The following is a 20,953-nucleotide window of genomic DNA, read 5'->3' as shown; positions in this document are numbered from 1 at the left end:
TCAGGTCATGATCCTGGAGTCCCGGAATGGAGTCCTGCATCGGGCTCTCTGTTCGGCGGGGAGCCTGCTTCTCCCTCTGACCCTCCCCCCCTCATGCTCTCTCCCTCTATCTCATTCTCTCTCTCAAATAAATAAATAAAATCTTTAAAAAAAAAAAAAAAGGAAAGGAGACCCAGTTTGAGGCACTGCTCTGCTCTCCGCTCCGGTTGGAAGTCCACGTTCCCCTGTCCTCGGAGGCGGTCTTCCCGTCCCCTCCGCACGTGGCAGGCACCGAGCCACATGGACGCCCTGGAGGCAGCACGCTGCTGCCCAGTGTGTTTGCACATCACTGCGGGCTCTCTCGCTGCTTCACTGGGACTTCTTCCTCCCCTTGCCAGTGCATTTCGAAGGCACAGCTGCAATGTTCTCTCCCTGCGGAGGCTCTGCTCGACTCCCTCTGCATGTCAGTGCCACAGCTCTGCCCCCATTGTCATCTTCCCTCACTGTCCTCTACATTGGAAGCACCGGCTGGAGCAAGGTGGGGACCTCACTGCTCTGGTCACTGACCTCCTCTGTTTTCCTGCCGGCTCGTTAGCCTGTCCCTAAGAGCTCTGTTGGGGCCTCATTAGGGACCCAGGGAACCCCAGGGGCTGCCCAGACCCTGGGCAGGGAGTTCTCCACATCTTCAAACATTCTGGGGACAGGTGTGAGTCCCCAAATCCCAGCTACTCACAACTAACTGAAGGCTTCCCAAAAGGTGCCTCTGGGGCCTTTCTGGGACCCAGCTCTCTCCCTGTGACCCACTGCTTCCTGCCCCTTATGCCCCGAGAACAGCCGAGAGACCCAGCTCTCTCCCTACACACCTCTTTCTCATGCATACTGCCCCTTTTCCCGCCCCGCCCGGACCTCTATTGATCTGGTCCTCCAAAGCCTGGAACAGAGGCACCTGCCTGTGATGGGTGGGAAAGGTGGGGGTGGAGATGGCCACAGGCAGGAATGGAATCCTGACACCCTATTCCATGCCCCCGCAGGAAACTTGAGGAGTGCGGGAAGTGGGGGTGCTCCTGCCCTTCAGGATAAGGACTGCTTTCCTGGAGGGGGGCTGGGTCTGCCCATGGTAGTTGTTTTTGGTTCACCTGGCCCATCAGAACCCGTGGGGAGCTCACAAAATCTGCCAATACCAGAAACCTGCCCCTGGAGAGTCACATTTAGTGGGGTGCAGCCTGGGCATCTGCAGGTGATTTTGTGGGCAGCTGAATTAAGACTCTCCCAACTGCCCGTGGTGTGGAAGGTCTTCATCTCTGCTCTTGCCCTGTTGTTCTTACTGGCTGAGCAGCAAATTTGGTCTCAAATGACAGTTCCCTTACAGTCCCCCAAAAACCTGTTCTCCAAACTGAAGGTTTAACAGGAAGAGAAGATCTCCTGTGGGAATGAATAGTTTTGCCATGGTCCCCATTCCTCGAAAGCTGGCTTTTCTTAGGGTCAAGGTATGCCCTTCAGAAGTCCCTCCCACAGTTTTATGATGCTTCCTTGTGTCTTAGGGGCAGAGACTGGTGTGTAATTCACACCCCTAGGGGAGTCCCTCCTAATGTTTTGTGATAGCTGGGTTTCAAACAGCAGTATTTGTGCATTGGATAAATGCACCACACGACACCTGTCATGAGATTCGGCCTTCTCTAATGAAATGGGGGTAAGGGTAGCATCCTTATTGCAGGTCACCTGGAGAGCAAAGACCTTCCCTTTCAAAGAGGCCCAGAAAAGCAACTGTCCAGTTCCTTCCTGTGGATAGTGTCCTGCCTCCTGGGGGAATGCTACTGGGGGAATAATTCTGAGGGGCCTGCTGGGGCGTGCAGGAGTGCCTGTGACCTCCTGAGTGTCAAGGCGTTCCTATGTCTCCCATGGCCTAGGGGGATCCTGGACACATTCGGCCCCATCCTCATTCTGGGGAATGCACCAGCTACGTGAGAAAGGGAAACAGAGCCCCTCTGTTGGGTCTGGACTCATCTCGTCCTTCAGTGGCCGTGACCCAGTCTTGGTGGCCAGGTCTGTGGAGGTTCAGAGAATGCAGATGAGAAGCGGTGGGAGGAGACAGGCAGGCCAGGTCCCTTGGCTCCTTTTAGTATGAAAGCCCAGAAGCCAATGGGGGCTTTTCCCTGCCCTTCCTATCCCTTCTCCTGACCATTGGGTGGTCCTGTCCTGGACTCGGGTGGCTTCTCATGGCTTGGTGCTCTGGCCCTGCCTCGTCTGGTCATGGCTATCTGGGGAGGGCATTCAAGCTCCAGAGCAGGGCTGAAAAGCACAGGACAATGCCACTGGGCCTCTGCAGGGGGACCTTTGACCTCTCAGGCTATCTAGCATTACAAAGGCATCTTAGGTATCTGGCCTCATTATTGACTCATGCTAACTTGTGGTCAGCTGATCCATTATGGTCTTTTTGTCTCCACAAACAGTTATGAATCTAAGAATCTGTTTGTGAATTGGCCATAACATTTCTCCTGCTTCCATTTCATGCTGCAAGCTTGAGCCCGCCATTCCAGTGGGTCAAGATTCTTTCGAATCCTCATTCCATCATCGGGATCGCGCACCTTGCCTCCTGGTTTCGTGTAGTCGGTGTTGAGCAAGAGGGACAGATTCTGACCCAGAGCAGTCTCCTGGTTGTGGTTGGGTGGGCTTGTCTTTCCGGCCGAGCTCCTCTCTTCCAGGCCTGCAGTCATGATGAGCCTCTGCTGCCGTAGTCTATGTCCTTCCAGAGCTATCTCAAGGGGACAAAGGGTGGAGCCACTTTTTCCTAGTTGCAGTATAAGCTCTCTCTACTTCAGGCATTTGCCATAGAGCTCCTGGGCATCTGGGCAGGCAGGACATGCCCACAAGGAGACTCAGGGGTCAGACAGAGCTCCTGAGAGTCTGGTCAACGGTGCTGTCATGAGTACCAGGAGGAAGAAATGGACACATGGCACCTCCAAAGAAGGAAAGTCAATAACCCTCCCTCGCAGGGAATGTGGTGACGGGAAGAGCCGGGACTGCAGAAGATCTTACAATAGGGCCAGCAGCTCATCTCCAACATGTGTCCGTTTGCTTTCTATGTCAGGCTCTAGAGGGGGCATGGCCTGCCCCTCTGATGCTCCTGGACCACACGAGGCTCCACATCGCCCCAAGGTTCTGCAAACCAGACTCTGTCTTCTCCTCAAAGGGCCATGGCTATAAGTGCCATGGTGGAGGAGGGAGCAGATGTCCGTGTCACCTGTGGCCTAGGCCTTGACCTTGGAGAGAAGGGGTAGCCCAGGAGGCTGTGGGTAATGAGGAACAGGATACTGGGTAGCCTTGAAGAGGTCTGGCTCAGGCCAGAAGATGCTGTCCTCCTAACTGACACAGAGACCAAGAAGTCTTGAGAACAGGATGACCCTCTGGTCTCAAGGGGATTCGCCCGGCCACGCAGAGAATGCACAGCCTACCCAGGGGGCCTGGGCTGGAAGGACTGAAGTCTTCATCTGACCCGAATCCTCTGGATGATCTATTCAGTACCGGGCTGCTTCCTTTAGTAGACCAGAGCGCAGCCATCTCCATGTGCCTGGGGCCCTGCCATCCTGACTATGACCGCTTCTGACAAGGCTGCCTGTCCCGACATATCTGCCGCCCCTGTGGCTGTGCCCAGGCCGCCATGTTGAAAGCTGCACCTGGCCTCAGTGGTTACCACAGGGACGCTAGAGCACTTTGCTGAAGACCCCACGTGCTTCCTGTGGCCTCTCTTTGGGCTGCGTCCCATCCTTAATGCTCGGCAAGGCTCAGGAAGAAGTTCCCAGGGACATGCCACTCACCAAAGAGCCTCCTCCCTTTCCCGTCCCACCCCACCCCTTCATTGCCTGCTTCACTCACCACCGCATGCACAGAATTTCAGCTTGGAGACTCTACCATCTCTCTTTTTTAATTTTTATTTTAAGTAGGCTCCATGCCCAGCATGGGGCTTGAATTCACGACCCTGAGATCAAAAGTCACAAGCTCTACTGACTGAGCCGGCCAGGCGCCCCATCTCCCATCTATTCTTGAATCGCATTCATTTGCAGACTCTCTAGCTGAGAGAGAATGTTTTATTTTCAAACGTTTTGAAATCTGCTTTCTAGTCTAAGGAAACATTTATTGGGAATACTTTGTGTGCCGAGTTCTGTGCTTGGGGCTAGGGGTCGGGGGGGACGTGAGGGTGAATAAAATACAACTTCTATGTTGGAGAGGCAGACTCATGACCCGGAAATATGGACCAGCCTCAAGGGACCCGCACCTGAACCTGGGGGAGGGATCTGGGAGCCTCCAGAGAGGATGACCGTTGAGCCAAGTCTTGAAGGATGAACAAAAATGGGGTGAAAGCAGAGGATGGGATACAGCAGGGGACCATGTGGGCAGGGACAGGACAGAGCAGGTATGAGATGAGAGCAGAGCCCTGTGGGCACCACCAGGGGGGCTGAGGGCTCTGGTGGTGCTTGGGGAGACAAATTAAGGAATTCACTTTCATCCTGAGGCTGGAGAAGGAGCCACTGGAGGGTTTGAAGCCAAAGAGTCACATGGTCTGATCTACATTTTCAATGATCCATTCTGGAGAAATGCTCAAGAGGTGGCATTGGAAGGATGCAGCTGGATGCAAGAACGAGGGACGAAGGGTCAGGGATGGTTTTGTGGCTTGGGGTATGGGGTGGTGGAAATTCTCCAAAATATTCCCACAAAGTTACACCTTCTTCCATTCTCGTGGAATTCTTACCCAAAAGCCTTTCAGAATGATACACATTAGGTGGCATACGTGTTTGGTGGCTTCTTAGAACAAGGTTCTGCTCCCACGACTGTGGCCCCCATCTTCTGGATGTTGCCTCCTGCTCAGAGGACTGTCCTCACGGCCACCACCCTGTCACTGTGGCCCGGGGGATACCGCCTCACACTGGCACTGTGAGTTTCTTGGCGCTAGGATTCAGAATGCGGCCCGCAGTGCTGTGGGCTCTGGTGACATTAGACCTGGGAGAACAGGTAGACTCCGACTGGCAGGACAGCCCTCTCTGTCCTGTTGGATGCAGAGAGGTGGTCTGCAGAGGGTCCTGGCCAATGCGCAGTAGGGAGAGGCCTCAGCCCCGACAGACCATCTGACACAGAGCAGTGGGCACTCGATGGGTTTCCTGTTCCAGGCTCTGAGACCCAGCGCCACCTCCCGGGCGTGGACTCCTCAAATGCCCTGTTTCTCTATAATAAATTCTCACTTTTCAGATCCTTTAGCAGCTTAACAGCCGTTAGAAGAATGTTGACTAAGAAAATGTTGGGCTCCAGCCTTGACTGTCTGTCCCCTTGGGTTGGTTTATAACCCATTCCCGGGACACAGCATGGACACCTGAGGCAGAAAGAAGGGGAATCAGCCTGCTCGCCTGATGTTTCCTTGAGACCGGCGAGGCATGCTCTCCCCTCTGTTTCCAGCAGGTGGCGCCTGAGGAGGCTGGCGGCCACACCTGGTGTCCTCCCACCCTGTTTTCTGAAGGGCAGAGCCCCTCTCCTTGCCCGCGTCCCCCCCTCCATACTCCCCACACTGACCTCAGGACTGTGGGGTTTGGGGACCATCAAACTTCTGAGAACTGTGAGTCAGGAGTGGGAAAGTGGCCCCAGGAAATAGGCCCAAGGTAACCAGGGACAGCCTATCCCAGATCAACCAGAGAATTTCCATGGAGGGCAGAGGGTCCCAGGGGGTCGCAGGAAGAAGGGGACATGCAGCTGTGCAGAAAGGTGTGACTAAAAGGAGGGGATGGAACAGGATGACCCTTGAACCCCTTTCCCCCCTTCCAGAAGCCCAGCATCCCTGCTGCCGAACCGGCCCAGCCCACCCAGTCCCAACACAGCCACTTGCTCTGCTGCCCTGCCTCCAAGGAATCCAATTATAGCAGCAGGTTCATGGCACCTGCCTGGTGCCCAGGGCTGGCCAGGTGGGGCTGGGGGAGGGGGACGAGTCTGGGGCTGACCGGCCGGTGTGATGATAGATTGTTCCATGAGGCTCCTGCTCAGGAAGGAGATTCCTGGCCTCCTCGCTGACTCGGGAAAGTCTCTCCTCCGGAACCTCACTTTGTCCACCTGTCAAACAGGCAAATTCAGTATCTTTATCGACCCTCCTGCCCCTTCGGGCAAAAAAAGAGCTTGGTATGTTTTGTTTCTTCTTGGGGAAATCTTACCTTCAAAGTACAGTGCTTTTATTATAGACACTTATGAAAACAATAGCAGTAGCAACTCATGGCTTAATTACAATAGTCGGGAAGAGAGAAAGAGTGGGAGGCTGCATGGGGTGGGGGCAGGGCTGCTCCTTTCCCACAGCCTCAAGCGTTTCCCACCTCCTGGGAAACTGAGGCCTAAGCTCCCCTGCCACCTCGCTGAGTCAGGGAATACCAAAAAACCCGAAGTGGACTATACTGCACCACAGGTGGATTACAGCAAGCTAGGAAAGGGCTATTTCTGGGGCAGGACTGACGTTAGGCAGTGCTCACCGGGGGAGGGGTAGTTCTTCCTAACAGCTCAGGCTATAGGAGGGAGAGCTGAGAGGCCAGCCCTTCCCCTTGGCAGCTTCCAGGCGCCATGGTGTCCTTAGCGCAGGTACTGGGATCTGGGCAATGGAAGGGGGAGAGTGAGGGGTGGGCACAGCCTGCCTTTAGCTGTGCTGCATATTCTTGGGGCAGAGTGGTCAGGGGCCCCCTTCCACGGTCTGGGGTTGGGCCTCCAGGGGCAGTGCTGGTCCTGGACCCTCTCTGGACCCGAGGAGCCAGCAACCCCAGCCCATTCCTCATTGCAGCCCTGATCCTCATCTCTGAGTCACCCTTTGATGAGGTTCTGTTTCCTGTCTGCACCCCGTTATTAACTGGGTTATTCCTTCTCTCACTGTGCTCTTGTCCCGGCTCAGAAGGACCTTTGAGGGCAGCCATAGGAAGGGTAAGGATTCTGCCACAGGCTCAGCCCTTACTCAAATTCAAGTTACTTCTTTATGGCTCACCCCACCCCCCATGAGCAGCCCGGAATCCCGGTGCCCCTCCCTCACCCCTGCCAACCCGGGGCAGAGCCTCGGGGTTCACAGATCCAGCCCCTCCCTCCAGGGCTCCCGCGGGAGAATGGAGCTGCCATGGAAACTCACAAACTTCTGCTACTTCTGTGAACACAAGTAACACACGTTTATTTCACAGAAATTAGCAAGTACAGGTGAGCAGGGAAGCATTGAAAATGGCCACGATTCTACCCAGAGACGGTCAGTATTTTATACCTTCAGTCCACGTGCTGTGCCGTAAGCAGCTGTTGGCCCTTAAAGCATTGTATCTTTCAAGTCAAAAGAGCCATTTCCACATCATTTTCTTTACTGACCGCCCTGTGTGTCCTGTGAAATGCTCATTTCACCATTTCCTTGGTAGTGGTGGCCCTCAGGATAGTTTTGTATCATGAATCATGCTGCCAGAAACATCCCCCAACCGTTTAGCAATATTTCCTCACAACCTGTTCAGCTTCAGGCACCCTCTGGGTGTCGGGCACACAGCCATTGACAAAGCAGAGACCTGTGTAGACACATCTCTGGCCCTATCCTTGATTATTTCCTTCAGCTGATGACTGGATGGGGCATTGCTGGGCCAAAGGGCACACCTTTGCAGGCACTCGCCCTCCCAAAGGATTGTGCCTGTCCCAGGGGCTTTTCTGAGAGCCACTCTGGGCAAAGCCTGGTGGCCTCTCTGCTCCAGATTGGATCGGCGACAGGTGCAGGCAGGACCCGAGGGACAGAACGGGCCTCAGGGGAAGCTGGTGGAGGAGCCTGGTTCCTGGGTCTGTGCCGCCTGCCACCCTTTGGGCCAGGGCTGCACTGGGTGGCTGTTTTCCCAGCCGCACATTGGGCTGGTGGGTCTGGGTATGGAATACAATATTTGAAATTGGGCCACCTAAACAATCCAGAGCCACTGAGGTGTCTCCCCTACCCAGCTCGGAGGCGGCCCTCCCAGGAGGATCTGGGGAGGGGAGAGGAAGCCCGGACTCGCACCCCAGGCCGCTGAAGGCGGGTCCCCGCCAGGCCCTGCCCCATTACCCCAGGCCTCCGCCCCTGCCCTTCCAGCACCGCGGGCGGGCGCCCAGGTAGCTCAGGAGCCCAAACCTGTCGGGCCGGTTTTGAGAGCCGCGGGGACGCAGGCTGGTGAAGGATGCCCGGCCTGCCCCGCGCTCTGTCCGCACCCCCGGCCGCCTGAGCCCCGTCCGGCCTGCCCCGCAGCCCTCCGGCCCACCCCATGACGCGCGCGCCCGGCCTCCTGGCGCCCCTGCTGGGGCTGGGGCTGGGGCTGGGGCTGGGGCTGGGGCTGAGCCTGCCGGGGGCGGGGGCCGCGGACTGCGTGTCCCTTGGCGGCGCAGAGCGCCTGGCGTTCGCCCCGGCGGCCAGGGGCCATTGGCTGGCCCCTCGCGTCCGCCCGCGGGGAGCCCTGAGCCCCCTGTACGGCACGGTGCGCCGCTTCCTCTCCGTGGTGCAGCTCAACCCCTTCCCCGCCGGTGAGTGCGCCCCTCCCTGGGGTGGGCCTCGGAGCTAGGGGGTCCCCACTCCGCGGCGGGGCTCCCCCGCCCTGTCAGCAGGCATCCGGAGGGCAGGGTCCCCGGCCTTCCCCACCCCCCACCCCGGCTTCCTTCCCAGAAGCCCCCTGGGCCCAGGGGCATCACCTGGAGAGACCTTCCTGCGTGACCTTGGGCAAGCTCTTTTTCCTCTCTGAACCTCAGTTTCTCTGCCCTCAAGTGGAAGAACTTACATTAGAAGTTCTCAAAGACCAGGCTGAGATTTTTCCCTGGGTCTAGTGGTGCTAGGGGTTGGGAGGGCCAGGAGGGGCTACAGCCCTGTCCCTCCCAGCCTGTCCCCTGCCTCTTGAGGGAAAGGGCTGCTGGGCCAGGCCTCTTCTCTGCTTCTAACCAGGCAGGCGGCTTCTCCAGTGCGGGGCCTCGCTGTAGGGTCCAGGAGGAGGGGTGGGCCAGGCCTCCTCTCAGCCTCTCCCTCCTGTGGTGGCACTGAGGCCTGGGCATGATGGCACAGGGCTTCTCGGAGGGTGCCATGGTGGTGGGAAGAGCCCTTCCAGAGATTCCCTCCTCCCCCCCCCCCCCGGGCAGTGGGGGTGCACACAGGGGCAGGCAGGTGCTGTCCTCAACAGCCCCCCTCCCTGGCCTGACTCTTTCCCTAGAGCTGGTAAAGACCTTGCTGAATGAGCCTGCCTCCGTGAAGGTGGATGAGGTGAGTCCTTGGGGCGGTGCCGGGGGGTGGGGGGGAGTTCAAGGGTGAGCATGAGGGGCGAAGTAGAAAGGCCTCCTCAGCTCAGCTCCCCCATCGTGGGGTCCCGGCCATCCCTTCCCCCCTTCCATCAGCGCTGCACTTGGCAGACCTGATTTCAGACTACAGCTCTGCCATTAACTGGCCCCGGGGTTTTGCAGGGAGCAAACGTGGACTTCGGCTTCCTCGTTTACAGGCTGGTAAATAACAACAAGGACCCCGTGCACCTTGCGTGGGTTCAGGGAGATGTGTGCGAGGTGCCCGCCGTGTATGCATTCCCTCCCCTTCTGGTTCCCCTGTGGCGCCGGCAGGAGGCCGTGCGAGGTCAGGACGGCCCCTCACGCCTGCTGCCTCGCCCAGGTGGTGCGGTATGAGGCCGGCTACGTGGTGTGTGCTGTGATCGCTGGCCTCTACCTGCTGGCGGTGCCCATCGCCGGGCTGTGTTTCTGTTGCTGCCGCTGCTGCCGGCGCTGCGGGGGCCGAGTGAAGACGGAGCACAAGGCCGTCGCCTGGGAGCGAGGCACCCTCGCGGCCTTCCTGCTGCTCACCACCCTCGTGCTACTGTGAGGGGCGCTCAGGCCAGGCGGGAGGCGGGGGCTGAGGCCCGCGGTGCCCGTGGGCGTCCAGCAAGCCCCTGCCTCCTCCACGTCCCTGCAGGATTGGTGTGATCTGCGCCCTTGTCACCAGCCAGCACACACATGAGCAGGTGGGCCGCAGTGTTGAGGCCGTGCCTGAGATTCTGCTCAGCCTCCGGGGCCTGGTCTCCGATGTCCCCCAGGTAAGTGGCGAGCAACCCCTCATCCCCCGTGAGCCTGCGTGAGCGCCAGCCCCAGGCAGGACAGAAGAGGGCAGGACCTGCGAGTTAGAAAGGGTTCCCCCTTCAACGCACGCCTGACTGCCTCCTGCTGGAGAGTTGCTGTAATACATAAATGCACCCAGGGCATCTTTAGGATGACCACCCAGCTGCGCGTGGCGTCCCGGGAGAGAGCTGGGGAAGGGACGAGAGGGGGCTGTCGGGTGGCAGGGGAGAGCAGCCTCCTGACGCTGTTTGCCTAGGAGCTGCAGGCCGTGGCACAGCAGTTCTCCCTTCCTCAGAAGCGAGTCTTGGAGGAACTGGATGGTGAGCGATGCAGCCGGCTGACAGACTGGCCGGCCCCCGGATCCCCCTGCTCTGGCCGGCCTTGGGAGACCCCTCTCATCCCCTTATCCTGGGCTCCCCCTGGGCGCACCCTTGAAGAGGCAGGGACGGGGCCCAGCCGGGGAGCACAGTAGTCCCTGTTGCTGCAGGACCAGTGAAGGGCCTGGGGAGGCTGGCTGGATGGGTGAAGAAGGCCCCTAGGCCCCTGGGGGCCGGCCCTGCAGACCACCCTGTGCTCTCCAGGTGTCGGCATGAGCATTGGGAGCACCATCCACACGCAGCTCAAGAGCACCGTGTATGAAGTGCTGGCCTCAGTGAGCAGCCTGGGCCAGGGTGAGTGGGCCCAGTGTCCTGGGTGGGCGTCGCATGGGGGCAGGCCCCACCTTCACCCAGCCCGGGATTTCTTATGCTGCCTCAGCGAGCCCCTCCCCTGACTTGCTCGTGGCTTTATCCTAGGATCCCCAACCTGGCTTAACATGCCCTAGGGCAGTCACCATTATGAACCTACAGAGGTTCATGACCCGCATCCCTTGGGTTGGGGGGAGGGGGAGGTGTTCTATCTCCCACAAGGCCTCTGAGATTGCCAGGTCCAGAAGGGGGTCTCTCAGCCCTGCAGGTCTCTTTGGATCACCTGCAAGCCCTAAACACTACGTTGGTGGAGCTGCGGAAGGGACAGCAGGACCTGGAGCCAGCCGTCCGGGAGCACCGCGAGCGCCTCCTCGCCCTGCTGCAGGAGTCCGGCTGCCAGGGCTGCACCGAGGCCCAGAGCCGAGCCCGTGCCCTGGAGCTGGGAGCTGACTTCCACCAGGTGAGGGCCCCCCAAAGGGAAGGGCGCTGCTCTGCCCGCCGCCCCGGGAGTCCTGGGTGTTTCCTGAGGCAGATTCCAGCTCCCTTCCCTCGAACAGCTCCTCCCCTCTCCACACAGCAAGGGTTAATGCTAGTCATCCGGCAGCCTGGCGAGAGCTTTCCTGGGCCACGTGCTGTGCTGTGGGCTTCCTGTATCTTAGCTCCTTGAGTTCTCCTTGCCACCTCGGGAGGTGGGCCCCGTTTTGCATGTGAGGACAATGAGGGTTCCTCCCATCCTCCCTCAGGGTTCCCCCTTAGGCCTCTCCATGGACTTTGTCATACCACCGCCCCCATTTCAGGTATCCCCTGTGGACGATGTCCTGCATCGGCTGAAGGGTGTCCCAGAGGCCAACTTCTCCAGTATGGTCCAGGAGGTGAGTGCATGCCCATTCTACCTGACTTCCCCACCACCTGGCAGCTCACAAGTGAGGGGGCCTCATCTTCTCCCTTTGGGGGTGGGAACCCAGTTGAACCTAAGACTTGGGTCAAATCAGGGCCTTCCCTACCACAGGGCTCCCTGGGCTAGAGGCTCATGATGCTGGTTCTCGAGTGCACGCAGTCTGGTGGGGGAGGCAGGCCTGGAACTCAGAAGGAAGAGCTGGGCCCCTTGAGGTGGTGGGGGCTGGGGTGGCCAGGGAGCCAGGACACAAGCCGAGCCCTGAAGGTGCAGCCCTCGGGGCAGCTGGGCTGTGGGGGAGGGTGCCCATGAGTCAGTACCTGTGACCCAGGGCCTGGAAAATTCCAGAGTTGGGGAAATGGTGAGTCACCTGTCCTGGGTGGCTGGAGCTGAAGGTCCCAGGAAGAAGGGAACAGCAGCTGAGGCTGGAGTAGGTTGGAGCTGGACTTTAGGGAGCGAGGCCTGGCGTCACATGCAGGATGGATGAAAGAGAAGAGGATGGCCAGAGGCTGCCACAGTCTCAGCGAGAGGGGTGGGGAGAGAAATGAGGGGTCTTCCAGGAGCAATGTTTTGGGGAGCCGAGTCAGGCTGGGCTGAGGGAGCAGAGAAGAGGCCATCCACCAAGAGAACAAAGGGAGGCCTGTTTCCTGATTTCCTGAGCTGGGAGCGCTGAGTGGGATGCCCTCCCCGCCGGGCCTGGTGCTGTCAGGGGCCCCTCAAGCTGGGACCATGGGTGCGAAGCAGGACGCACAGCTGCCTTTTGTTCCGGCAGGAGAACAGCACCTTCAATGCCCTCCCGCTCCTGGTGGCCTTGCAGACGGCCAACGTGGTCAAAGGTGAGGCCCTGTTCAGGGGCCGGGTTGGCTGCTGAGCATGCTGCTCCCACCAGAGAGGCTCATGGAGAGGGGGTGGGGCAGTAGGGGCGATGGGGAGAGGGTGCAGGCTGTCCTCCATCTGGGCCTGGTCTCTTTAGTGGGCCCTCTCTGGGGGTCCCAGAACTTCTTCTGGCCCATCCGTCTCCTCCCTGGGCTTCTGGGAGACTTCCCCCTCCCATGAGTCTCTGCTGCTTGGGGCAGAGGTGAAGAAGGTGGTGGCCCAGAAGCCTGAAGGGCTGAAGACACTGGCGGAAAAGTTCCCAGGCTGGGAGGCAGCCTCTCGCTGGAGCCAGGCGCTGAAGGAGGTGGAACAGAGTAGCCGCCCCTACCTGAAGGAGGTGCAGAGATACGAGAAATACAGGTGCTCGGGAACCCATGGGCTTGGGGATGGGATAGGCAGCCCAGCCTCTCAGGCACGCTGGGCCCCGATTTCCAGCCCTCATCAACCCCTGGCTATATTGAGCATCTGCCTCCATTTCAGCCAAGACCCCTTACTCCTTGGGCCTCCGTCTCCACCTTGGCTATGTACCCTTGGGACCTGAGCCTGGGGAGGCAACGGGGGAGCAGTGGGCCCCCACCTAGCCATAGGTCCTATGCCAGCCCATCCTGGTGTCTCCCTTCTTGGTGACACTGCACCCTCTCTGTGGCAGGTGGATTTTGGGCTGCGTGTTGTGCTCCGCAGTCCTGCTTGTGGTGGTCTGTAACCTGTTGGGCCTCAACCTGGGCATCTGGGGACTGTCTGCCAGGGAGGACCCCAGCCGCTCGGAAGCCAAGGGCGAGGCTGGAGCCCGCTTCCTCCTGATGTAAGATGGGCTGGGGGCAGGAGAAGGGTCTCTCCCACCAGGCCGGCCGGATTTCTCTCATGCCCATGGACAGCTCCTAGTGTGGCTACAGGAGCAAGTCCTGAGAATCAAGAGGCTGAGCTCTGCTTCTGGCTCTGGCACTGACTCACTGGGTGACTCTGGGCCAATTACTAACCCATCTGGGCCTCCACGTCCTCATCTGTGTAAAAGGGTTGGACTAGAGCAGGAATGGCAAATAAGAAGCACCTCCCCCATCCATACCAGTGGCAATTATAGTAACTGATGGGCACTCTTTCCCACTGAGCCGGACGTAGCCTCAGAATCCTTCTTAACCCAGCATCTAGATAGCACTACCAACAGGGGATGGCACCAGAGGTAGAATCTGTTTGCCATCTCTGGACTAGATGTTTTCTAAGGCCGGGGACGCCACATTCAGTTGTGCATAATGGTGCCTGAACAAAGGGGTGAGTGGAGGCTGAAATCTAGTCCTTGTTCTATTCTCCAAGCCTCAAACCCTGGCTTGGGGCTGTGCCTGTCCCACAGAGAAGCCCTACAGGTCAGCAGCACTGGTCCCATTCAGCCCCTCTAAGTTGCGGCCCCTACTGCGCCAGGGGGCTCTGTTGAGGGCTGAGCTCTGGAGCCGGTCATCTCCATGTGCCCTCGGCTCAGAGGCAGGCTGTCCTGTGTCTTCGAGCAAAGCAGCTACTCTCTCCTGTAGGCTGCCAGGGCCAGCCAGGCGTCAGTGATAGGTGGGAGTGGGGGGCAGGGGACGGGGGGCAGCCAGCCGTTCTGACTTCTCCCTCCTGGCCTTAGGAGGCTGAGTCCTCAAAGGGCTCTGCCCTGGGGCTGACTCACTGACCATACTGGCCGCCCCCCCCCCATGTGGTGGGACAGAGGGTGTGTGGTCCAGGGTAGCCAGCCTCCTGTCTCCGACCTCAACCCCATCCCTCTGCCTTCCCCAGAGGTGTGGGCTTCAGCTTCCTCTTCGCTGCACCCCTCATCCTCCTTGTCTTTGCCACCTTCCTGGTGGGCGGCAATGTGCAGACTCTAGTGTGTCAGAGCTGGGAAAGCAAAGAGCTCTACAAGGTGACCCTGCCTGCCCTGCTCTAGGGCCCAGAGGGAGGGGGAGGGGACCAGGCTCTAGGGGAACCTGGGGTGGCCTTGCCCTCAGCCTGCTCAGGGCCCTTTTCTCTTTGCCCCACTTCCAGTTTGCAGACACCCCAGGGAACTTGCCCCCATCCATGAACTTGTCTCAGCTTCTTGGCCTGAAGAAGAACATCAGCATCCTCCTGGCCTATCAGTGAGTGGGAAGCCTCTGCTGGGGGACAGGGTGTGGGGAGGAGCTGAGGTAGCGGATGTCAGCCCCCACCTGCTGTCCTTCTCTCCCATCTTCGAAGTCCATTATTCCTCCCCAGGCAATGCAGGGAAGGGGCCGCGCTCTGGAGCATCCTGCAGCTCAATGACTCCTATGATCTGGAGAAGCACCTGAATATCAGCCAGGTAAGGGAAACTTCTGGAAGGCTGTGGAGATCCCTCCTGCAGAGCCCCCCTCCTCTGGCCTTGCCTCTGTGGTGGGACCATCTTATTGACCCCGAGAAGTCTGCGAGAGTGATGGAGGTACCTCAGGGGGCAGAGGCCTCAGGTGCAAGCTCAGGGCCTGGCCCAGGGCGGGAGCCCAGGATGGTTTCTAGGGTGTGTGGGAGGATGGATGAACGCCTGGAGGCACAGCTCCCAGCACTGCTCCAAGAAGACCTGAACACAGTTGAGGCTGTAGCAGGAAGGGCTGGTGACCGTGAGTGACAGGGCTAGGGTGTGCGTGTCCTTACTGAGGACAGGCATTGGTTGGAATGCTGTGGTCGGTGGTGGGGTGGTTGGGGATGGGGTGTGACAGTGAAAACAATGGTGAGGATGTTGGGAGTCCCTGGAGGAGGGCTCACCAGAGGCCCTCCGCTGAGCTCCCACAGCCGTAAGGGTGGGCCAGGGAAGCTCTTTTATAGTGAGTGGCCAGGGAAGGTCTGTGTTGCTGTCCACTAGCCAGAAAGGTGCTAGTGGAGAGCTAGGTCTTGGTGGGGCTGGGTTGGAGTGGGGGCAGGTGAGAAGCAGAGACCTCCTGGGAAACTGTCTGGGGCTGGAAGTTTCCAAGGTGGGGGTCCTGGATATGCAGAAGGAGGGCCCTGAGGGCCTGGTGACTCCTCACCTAGGAGAGCAGCTCTGGGGTCCTGGCTCAGCAACTGGGCATGCCCTCACCCTGGCCCCCCGCCCCCGCTCAGTACACTGCCAAGCTGCAGCAGGAGTTGCGGAACCTCAAAGTAGACATGAAGAATCTGGACCTGCTGAGCCCAGCCGCCCACCGGGACCTGGAAGCCCTGCAGAGCAGTGGGCTTGAGAAAATCCACTATTCCGGCTTCCTCGTTCAGGTCAGCAGGGAGCACCTCAGGCCAGACCATGGCAGACAGAGGGGCTTGCAGAGGAGCTGGGCCGAGGGGTGGTATGTTATGTCATCACAGCCCTCCCCATTCCCTCCACTTTTCTACATGTCCCGGGGGGGGGGGTCTCTTCCTGTTGGGGGTGTCCGCACACCATGCGCCTCCTGCCTGTCCCGGTGCCCCCATCTGGGCTGGGCAGGAATGAACGGGCTCCCACCCAACAGCACGTGTCGCTGTTCATGGTCCTGAACCCACTGCTGTGGCGAATGCTGGTGGGAGGTGGTCTCCTCATTGGGTTACACAAAAGGCGTCTCATTGTTTGTTTGTTTTTCTATCCTAATAGAAAATTCCTGATCTATTTCACAGTTTCAGGTCAAACCCACTGTGAGCCGTGTGTCACGATAGACTTAGCTGGTGCGGGGTACTTCTGAATAGATTGGGAATTTGAGGGCTGGGGGAGCCAGCGTGCATTCCCTGTTGGCCTCTCCTGTCTGTCTCCAGATCCAGAAGCCCGTGGTGAACACCAACATGGAGAAGCTGGCCCAGGAGCTGGAAGAATTGGCCCGGACCCAAGTGAGAAGGGGCCAGAGACCCCACTGGGCAGGCAGGACTCAGAGAGAGGCCTGGGAGGTGGGAGAGGGTGGGACGGCTTAGACTGGGGAGGGACACGAAGACAAAGGCAGGGGATTATGAGGTTCCCACCAGTGAGCGCTGAGGCTCTGGGTCCCTGGGGCGGGCTTCAGAGTTTTACAGTATCAATTCTGACTTAAGCTCTACCTCCAATGGGCTGTGTGGCCATGGGCAGGTCATTCAGCATCTCTGGGCCTCGGTTTCTTCATCTGTAAAGTGGATTATCCTCCACCTCAGATCAGATGAAGTGACTAGTCTGACGTCATAATGTGGGGCAAGCATTTCTAAGTGCACACTGCTCATGGAGTCTGTTGGGGCAGGTGTAAGGACAGTGCTATGGACTAGATGTCATGATAGTTATCTTCAAGAAGCTTAAACTACTAGAAAAAAATAGCATTTTGTATTTATAAATATTTAGAGCTTAAAAAGTGCTCTTTGAGACATGACTCCACACTAAGCACTCAGGTGGGTAGAATGAGGAGTATTCCTGTTTTAGGAGATACCACTGCACCTCAGACAAACTCAGTGTGGCTGGCGTAGAGGCACCTAGTAAGCTAGTGGTAGACCTAGAACTTGGGCTCAGTGCCTCTAAACCTGGATCAGGCCCAGGAGCTTAAGGAGGCCTCGGTTTTCTGCCTCTGAGCCCAGCACTTTCCACATCTTCTCAGTATGTCTGACTGAACAGTTGGGTAAAGCATATGTTGGCAGAGGCTGTCCTGTCCCTGGCAGAGTACCATTCTCATCTCTGTCTCCCCTCAGGGCAGTTCTGTGCTGGGGAAGCAGCTGCAGGAGGAGGCCCAAGGGCTCAAAAACCTCTATCAGGAGAAGGTCCTCCCCCAGCAGAGCCTTGTGGTAAGTTTGGAGGCCCAGGGAGCCTGGAACCCGGGGAAGAGGAGAGGCAGGGAGGGCTAAAAGAGGAGGGAGGGGCGGGAAACTTTCTTCTCTATGCATCCCTTCCCTTAACCAGCCCTACTCTCTCCTCCACAGGCCAATCTCAACCTCACTGTCAGGGCCCTGGCATCCTCAGCCCCGAATCTCCAGGTGGCTGCTAGGGATGGGGAGGGTCGGGTGGAGCAGGTGGGCAAGAGAGGGAAAAGGAAGGGCCCTGCTGGCTTGGGATCTCATCTGCTCTGCTGAGTCCCCCTGGAGGTTGAGGATAGGGGGTGGGAAGAAATGGGGGTGGGTGGGCAGATCCTTAAAGACCACTGTCTTTGGCCTCTGTGTCTTAGGGCCTAACACCCCCAACCCAAGGTGAGTATGTGTGCGTGAGATGTTGAATTAAGGAATGGGTGAGTGAATGCATGGCTGCTCCTGACTGAGCAGGGCGCTGAATCAAGCCTTTCTCCTTTCCCCCAGATGGAGACCTCTGGTGTCTTGGACAAGGTCGCTTACCTAAAAGGAGAGCTGCCTACCTGGGCCACCAGTATCTTGAGGAATGTGAGTGGGACATGGGACAGGGGCAGGGGGGCTGCCACATAGTCAGAGATGGACTGAGGTGCTAAAGCACATGGAGCGTCTACCCAGGCTTCTCCTCCACCCTGTCCCCTCACTGTGGCTCCCAGGAAAGCCAGCTCGGCCTGTCCTGCTGGTGCCGGGCATGGGGGGCGGTGGGGGCTGGTTCCTGGGACACCTACCAGCCGTGGGCTCCTCTCTCTCCTGCAGGAAAGTGAGTGTTTCCTGACCCGGGAGGTGGGTTACTTCTCCCAGTACGTGGCCTGGGTAAGAGAGGAGGTGAGTGGGGGTCCAGGCCCTCCCGGCCTCAAGCAGGCTCCTGGCGGCATCGGCTTTCCACACTCTTGCATCCCTCCTCTGTCCCCTAAAGCCCCTGGGGGTGCCCTAGGCCTTCAGCATTGAACCCAAACTCTGCGTCTGGCATCTGCACCCCTGCTTCCTGGTGGGGCTCTGCTCACTCAGCCTCTGCCGCAGCCCTTCTCTGAGGCCTGAGTGTGAGCTGGGCCAGCCGTGGCTCTCTAGAACCTTGCCCCTGTGCCCTTCCTCATGCGGACCCTTTGCCCAGCTCTCCAAGCGCATCGCCTCCTGCAGGCCTGTGCTGACCACGGCCTCTGCAAGCTGTCTGGCACGCACACTGGGCGGGTGTGGTCTTGCTGAACCCCGAGTGTGCGTGTGCGTGTGCATGTGTATGGGGGGCATAGGCATGTGCGTGCACACCACCCGTGGGGCCTCTCCACCGAGGGTGTGAACTTAAAGAACAGTCCTGGGCACACAGGAGGGGCTTAATCCAGGCTGGCAAATGGGATGGAAGAGGCAGCAGCAGAGCGATGAGCCTGTGTCGGTGTGTCTTCGTCTCCGTGTCCCTGCGTCCACGTGTCTGCGTACAGCTGTGCAGTGGCTCCCCCAACTGTGTCCCCAGACCTCTCTGTGTCCCTGGCACCCTCTTTCTCCGAATGTGGGGTGTGCACCCGTGCGTCTGAGCGTCTCTGCATGTGCCTGCCTTGTGTCCACACTGCAGGTGACTCAGCACATTGCCACCTGCCAACCTCTCTCCGGAGCCCTGGACAATGGCCGTGTGGTCCTGTGTGACATGATGGCCGACCCCTGGGTGAGTGCCTCCAGCTCCTCAGGGCTCGTGGACTTCCTCCAGGCCTGTACACCAGACCTTCCCCTCAGCCCCAAGAATGCTTCCCCGTGCCCCTCGCTGACTCAGTGGGAAGACTGGGGCTGGGAAGAAGTCACTGCCTAGCCACAGCGAGCTGACCTCACACCCTCTGTTCTAGAACGCCTTCTGGTTCTGCCTGGCATGGTGCACCTTCTTCCTGATCCCCAGCATCATCTTTGCTGTCAAGACCTCCAAATACTTTCATCCCATTTGGAAACGCCTCAGGTGAAGAGGCTGCCAGGACTGAGGGGGACAGCTGGGGTCCAGGAAGGAGTCCTTCTAGTCGCTGGGTACTGATCCCCTGCCACACTCCCTCCAGAGGCCTCCCCGGCAGAGGAGGCTCATGCCTAGCTCTGAAGAGTCACACGCTCTGAGCAACTCCAGGGCCAGGAAGTTCTTTCGTATGTCTGCCCCATAACCTGCTTGTTGCAACACATCCCCTCCAGGCACAGCTTTTTGGAACTCTTCCTACCCCTGGAGAGCTTCTACGGTGGGAAAATCGGGCTCTGGGCTTGTCCCTGTGTCGGGGCTGAGGGTCTGTGTCTGGGGGCTCACTCACTTTCTTTTTGCGACATCACAGTTCCACCAGCTCGGAGGAGACTCAGCTCTTCCACATCCCCCGGGTCACCTCCCTGAAGCTGTAGGGCCCCAGTGGGTAAGTTTCCCCACCCGCTTCGTTCCTTGGTGCCGGGAGTGGGGCATAGGAAGGGAAGGGATGGGTTTGGGATCTGGGGTCTCTAGGGCCCAGGAGGGCAGGAAAGTTCTGGGACTTGGTGGGGCCTGAGTGTTGGATCTGGCCCACTCAGCCTGAGCCCTGCCTTCCCCACCTTCTCCCTCACCTTTGGTTCTTAATCCATAACAGGGGTATTTGCTGGCTGCAAGGTGATGCCTGGGGCTGCCTGCCTTCCTCCTCCTTTGATTTGCCCTGGACCAGAGGACTTCTGTTGCCCTTGCTCAGAGCCCAGACTGGCATCAGGCCTGGATTGTCCTTCAACTCCAGTTACCTGACCCCATTTTGCCTATTTCTTCCCCCTCTCCTTGCTGCTCATGAACCCCTTTTTTCATTCTCAGAAGCACATTTAACTTTTGTTGGGCTACAGGAGCCAATAGATTCTTCCAGATATCGATCCCTTATCCTCCTCGCTGCAACATATTAGCACCAGCGGGAGCCTGTTCTCCATCTATTGGAACCCCTTCCTCAGCCCCGTGGGTGAGACAGAGGCCCTGCCCAACCCCATTCTGTCACCATCTGTCCCATCCCCTGCCACACCTCCCCCCGCTCCTTACCAAGCTCCTGCCCCTTTTCATCATCTGACCTGCCCGCCTATCCAACTCCACTCTGCCCCAGCCCTTACATCCTCCCTGCCAGGGAAACCTTTTTCCCTGCTTTGTCCCCTTTCTACCTTATCCCACTACCTTGCTGGCACCCAGGGACCCCTCCTGCCCAACTAAGCTAATCAGGTAAAGCCATCAAGCAGGCCAGGGGACGCTAGGGCTCTCTGCCTCATGGCCCTCGAGCCCTCCACTGCCCAGACACCTGGACCCTCCACAGGCCCTGGCCTGGATTTCTGGCCACCCTCAACCATTTCTGGGTTGAGGGAGGCCTGTCTGAAGGTTGAGCCCCTTGCCTGCACCCTGGGTTGGAAATAGTGCTTTGTCCTGCAGCTCCTCTCTGAGCACTGCCCCCCTAGGAGGGGACCGGGGACACGGGCGGGGGGGGGGGGGGGGGGGGTCACCCCCAGCTCCCCAGAAGGTAGCCTCTTTGACAACCCCCACCCAGCTTTCCCAGGAGAGACCTGGTGGCCACAACTGGATTTTGTACTGTGGCCATTACTCTTTCTATCCTATGCATGAGGCCTAGTCCATCCTGTGTCTTCTCTGCATGCTGGATGCTGAGTCCCAGAAACAGGGAAAAGGAGAAGGAGAGAGAAGAGATGGACAAAACCTCAGATCCATTAAAGTGTT

The 20,953-nt window shown here is 58.7% G+C and overlaps 1 protein-coding gene across 1 annotated transcript; it reads left to right on the top strand.

Moving 5' to 3' along the window:
* The first annotated feature begins 9,375 nt into the window (after positions 1–9,375).
* Positions 9,376–20,685, top strand: PROM2 (prominin 2). The gene is made up of 22 exons (XM_035001017.1): positions 9,376–9,819; positions 9,914–10,034; positions 10,313–10,376; positions 10,638–10,727; positions 11,003–11,202; positions 11,540–11,614; positions 12,410–12,473; positions 12,714–12,873; positions 13,163–13,315; positions 14,278–14,401; positions 14,524–14,615; positions 14,731–14,815; positions 15,586–15,732; positions 16,243–16,314; positions 17,131–17,223; positions 17,359–17,412; positions 17,728–17,808; positions 18,034–18,102; positions 18,842–18,931; positions 19,107–19,213; positions 19,569–19,643; positions 19,851–20,685. The coding sequence occupies exons 1-21, from the start codon at positions 9,503–9,505 to the stop codon at positions 19,630–19,632; spliced, it is 2,322 nt and encodes a 773-aa protein (XP_034856908.1). The 5' UTR covers positions 9,376–9,502; the 3' UTR covers positions 19,633–19,643; positions 19,851–20,685.
* The last annotated feature ends 268 nt before the right edge of the window (positions 20,686–20,953 follow it).

Source organism: Mirounga leonina, unplaced genomic scaffold (genome assembly GCF_011800145.1).
Source record: "Mirounga leonina isolate KUSES-001 unplaced genomic scaffold, KU_Mleo_1.0 Mir_125, whole genome shotgun sequence".
Taxonomy (NCBI): Eukaryota; Metazoa; Chordata; class Mammalia; order Carnivora; family Phocidae; genus Mirounga; species Mirounga leonina.
The sequence above is the reverse complement of the archived record's forward strand: the minus strand, read 5'-3'. Positions and strand labels throughout refer to the sequence as shown.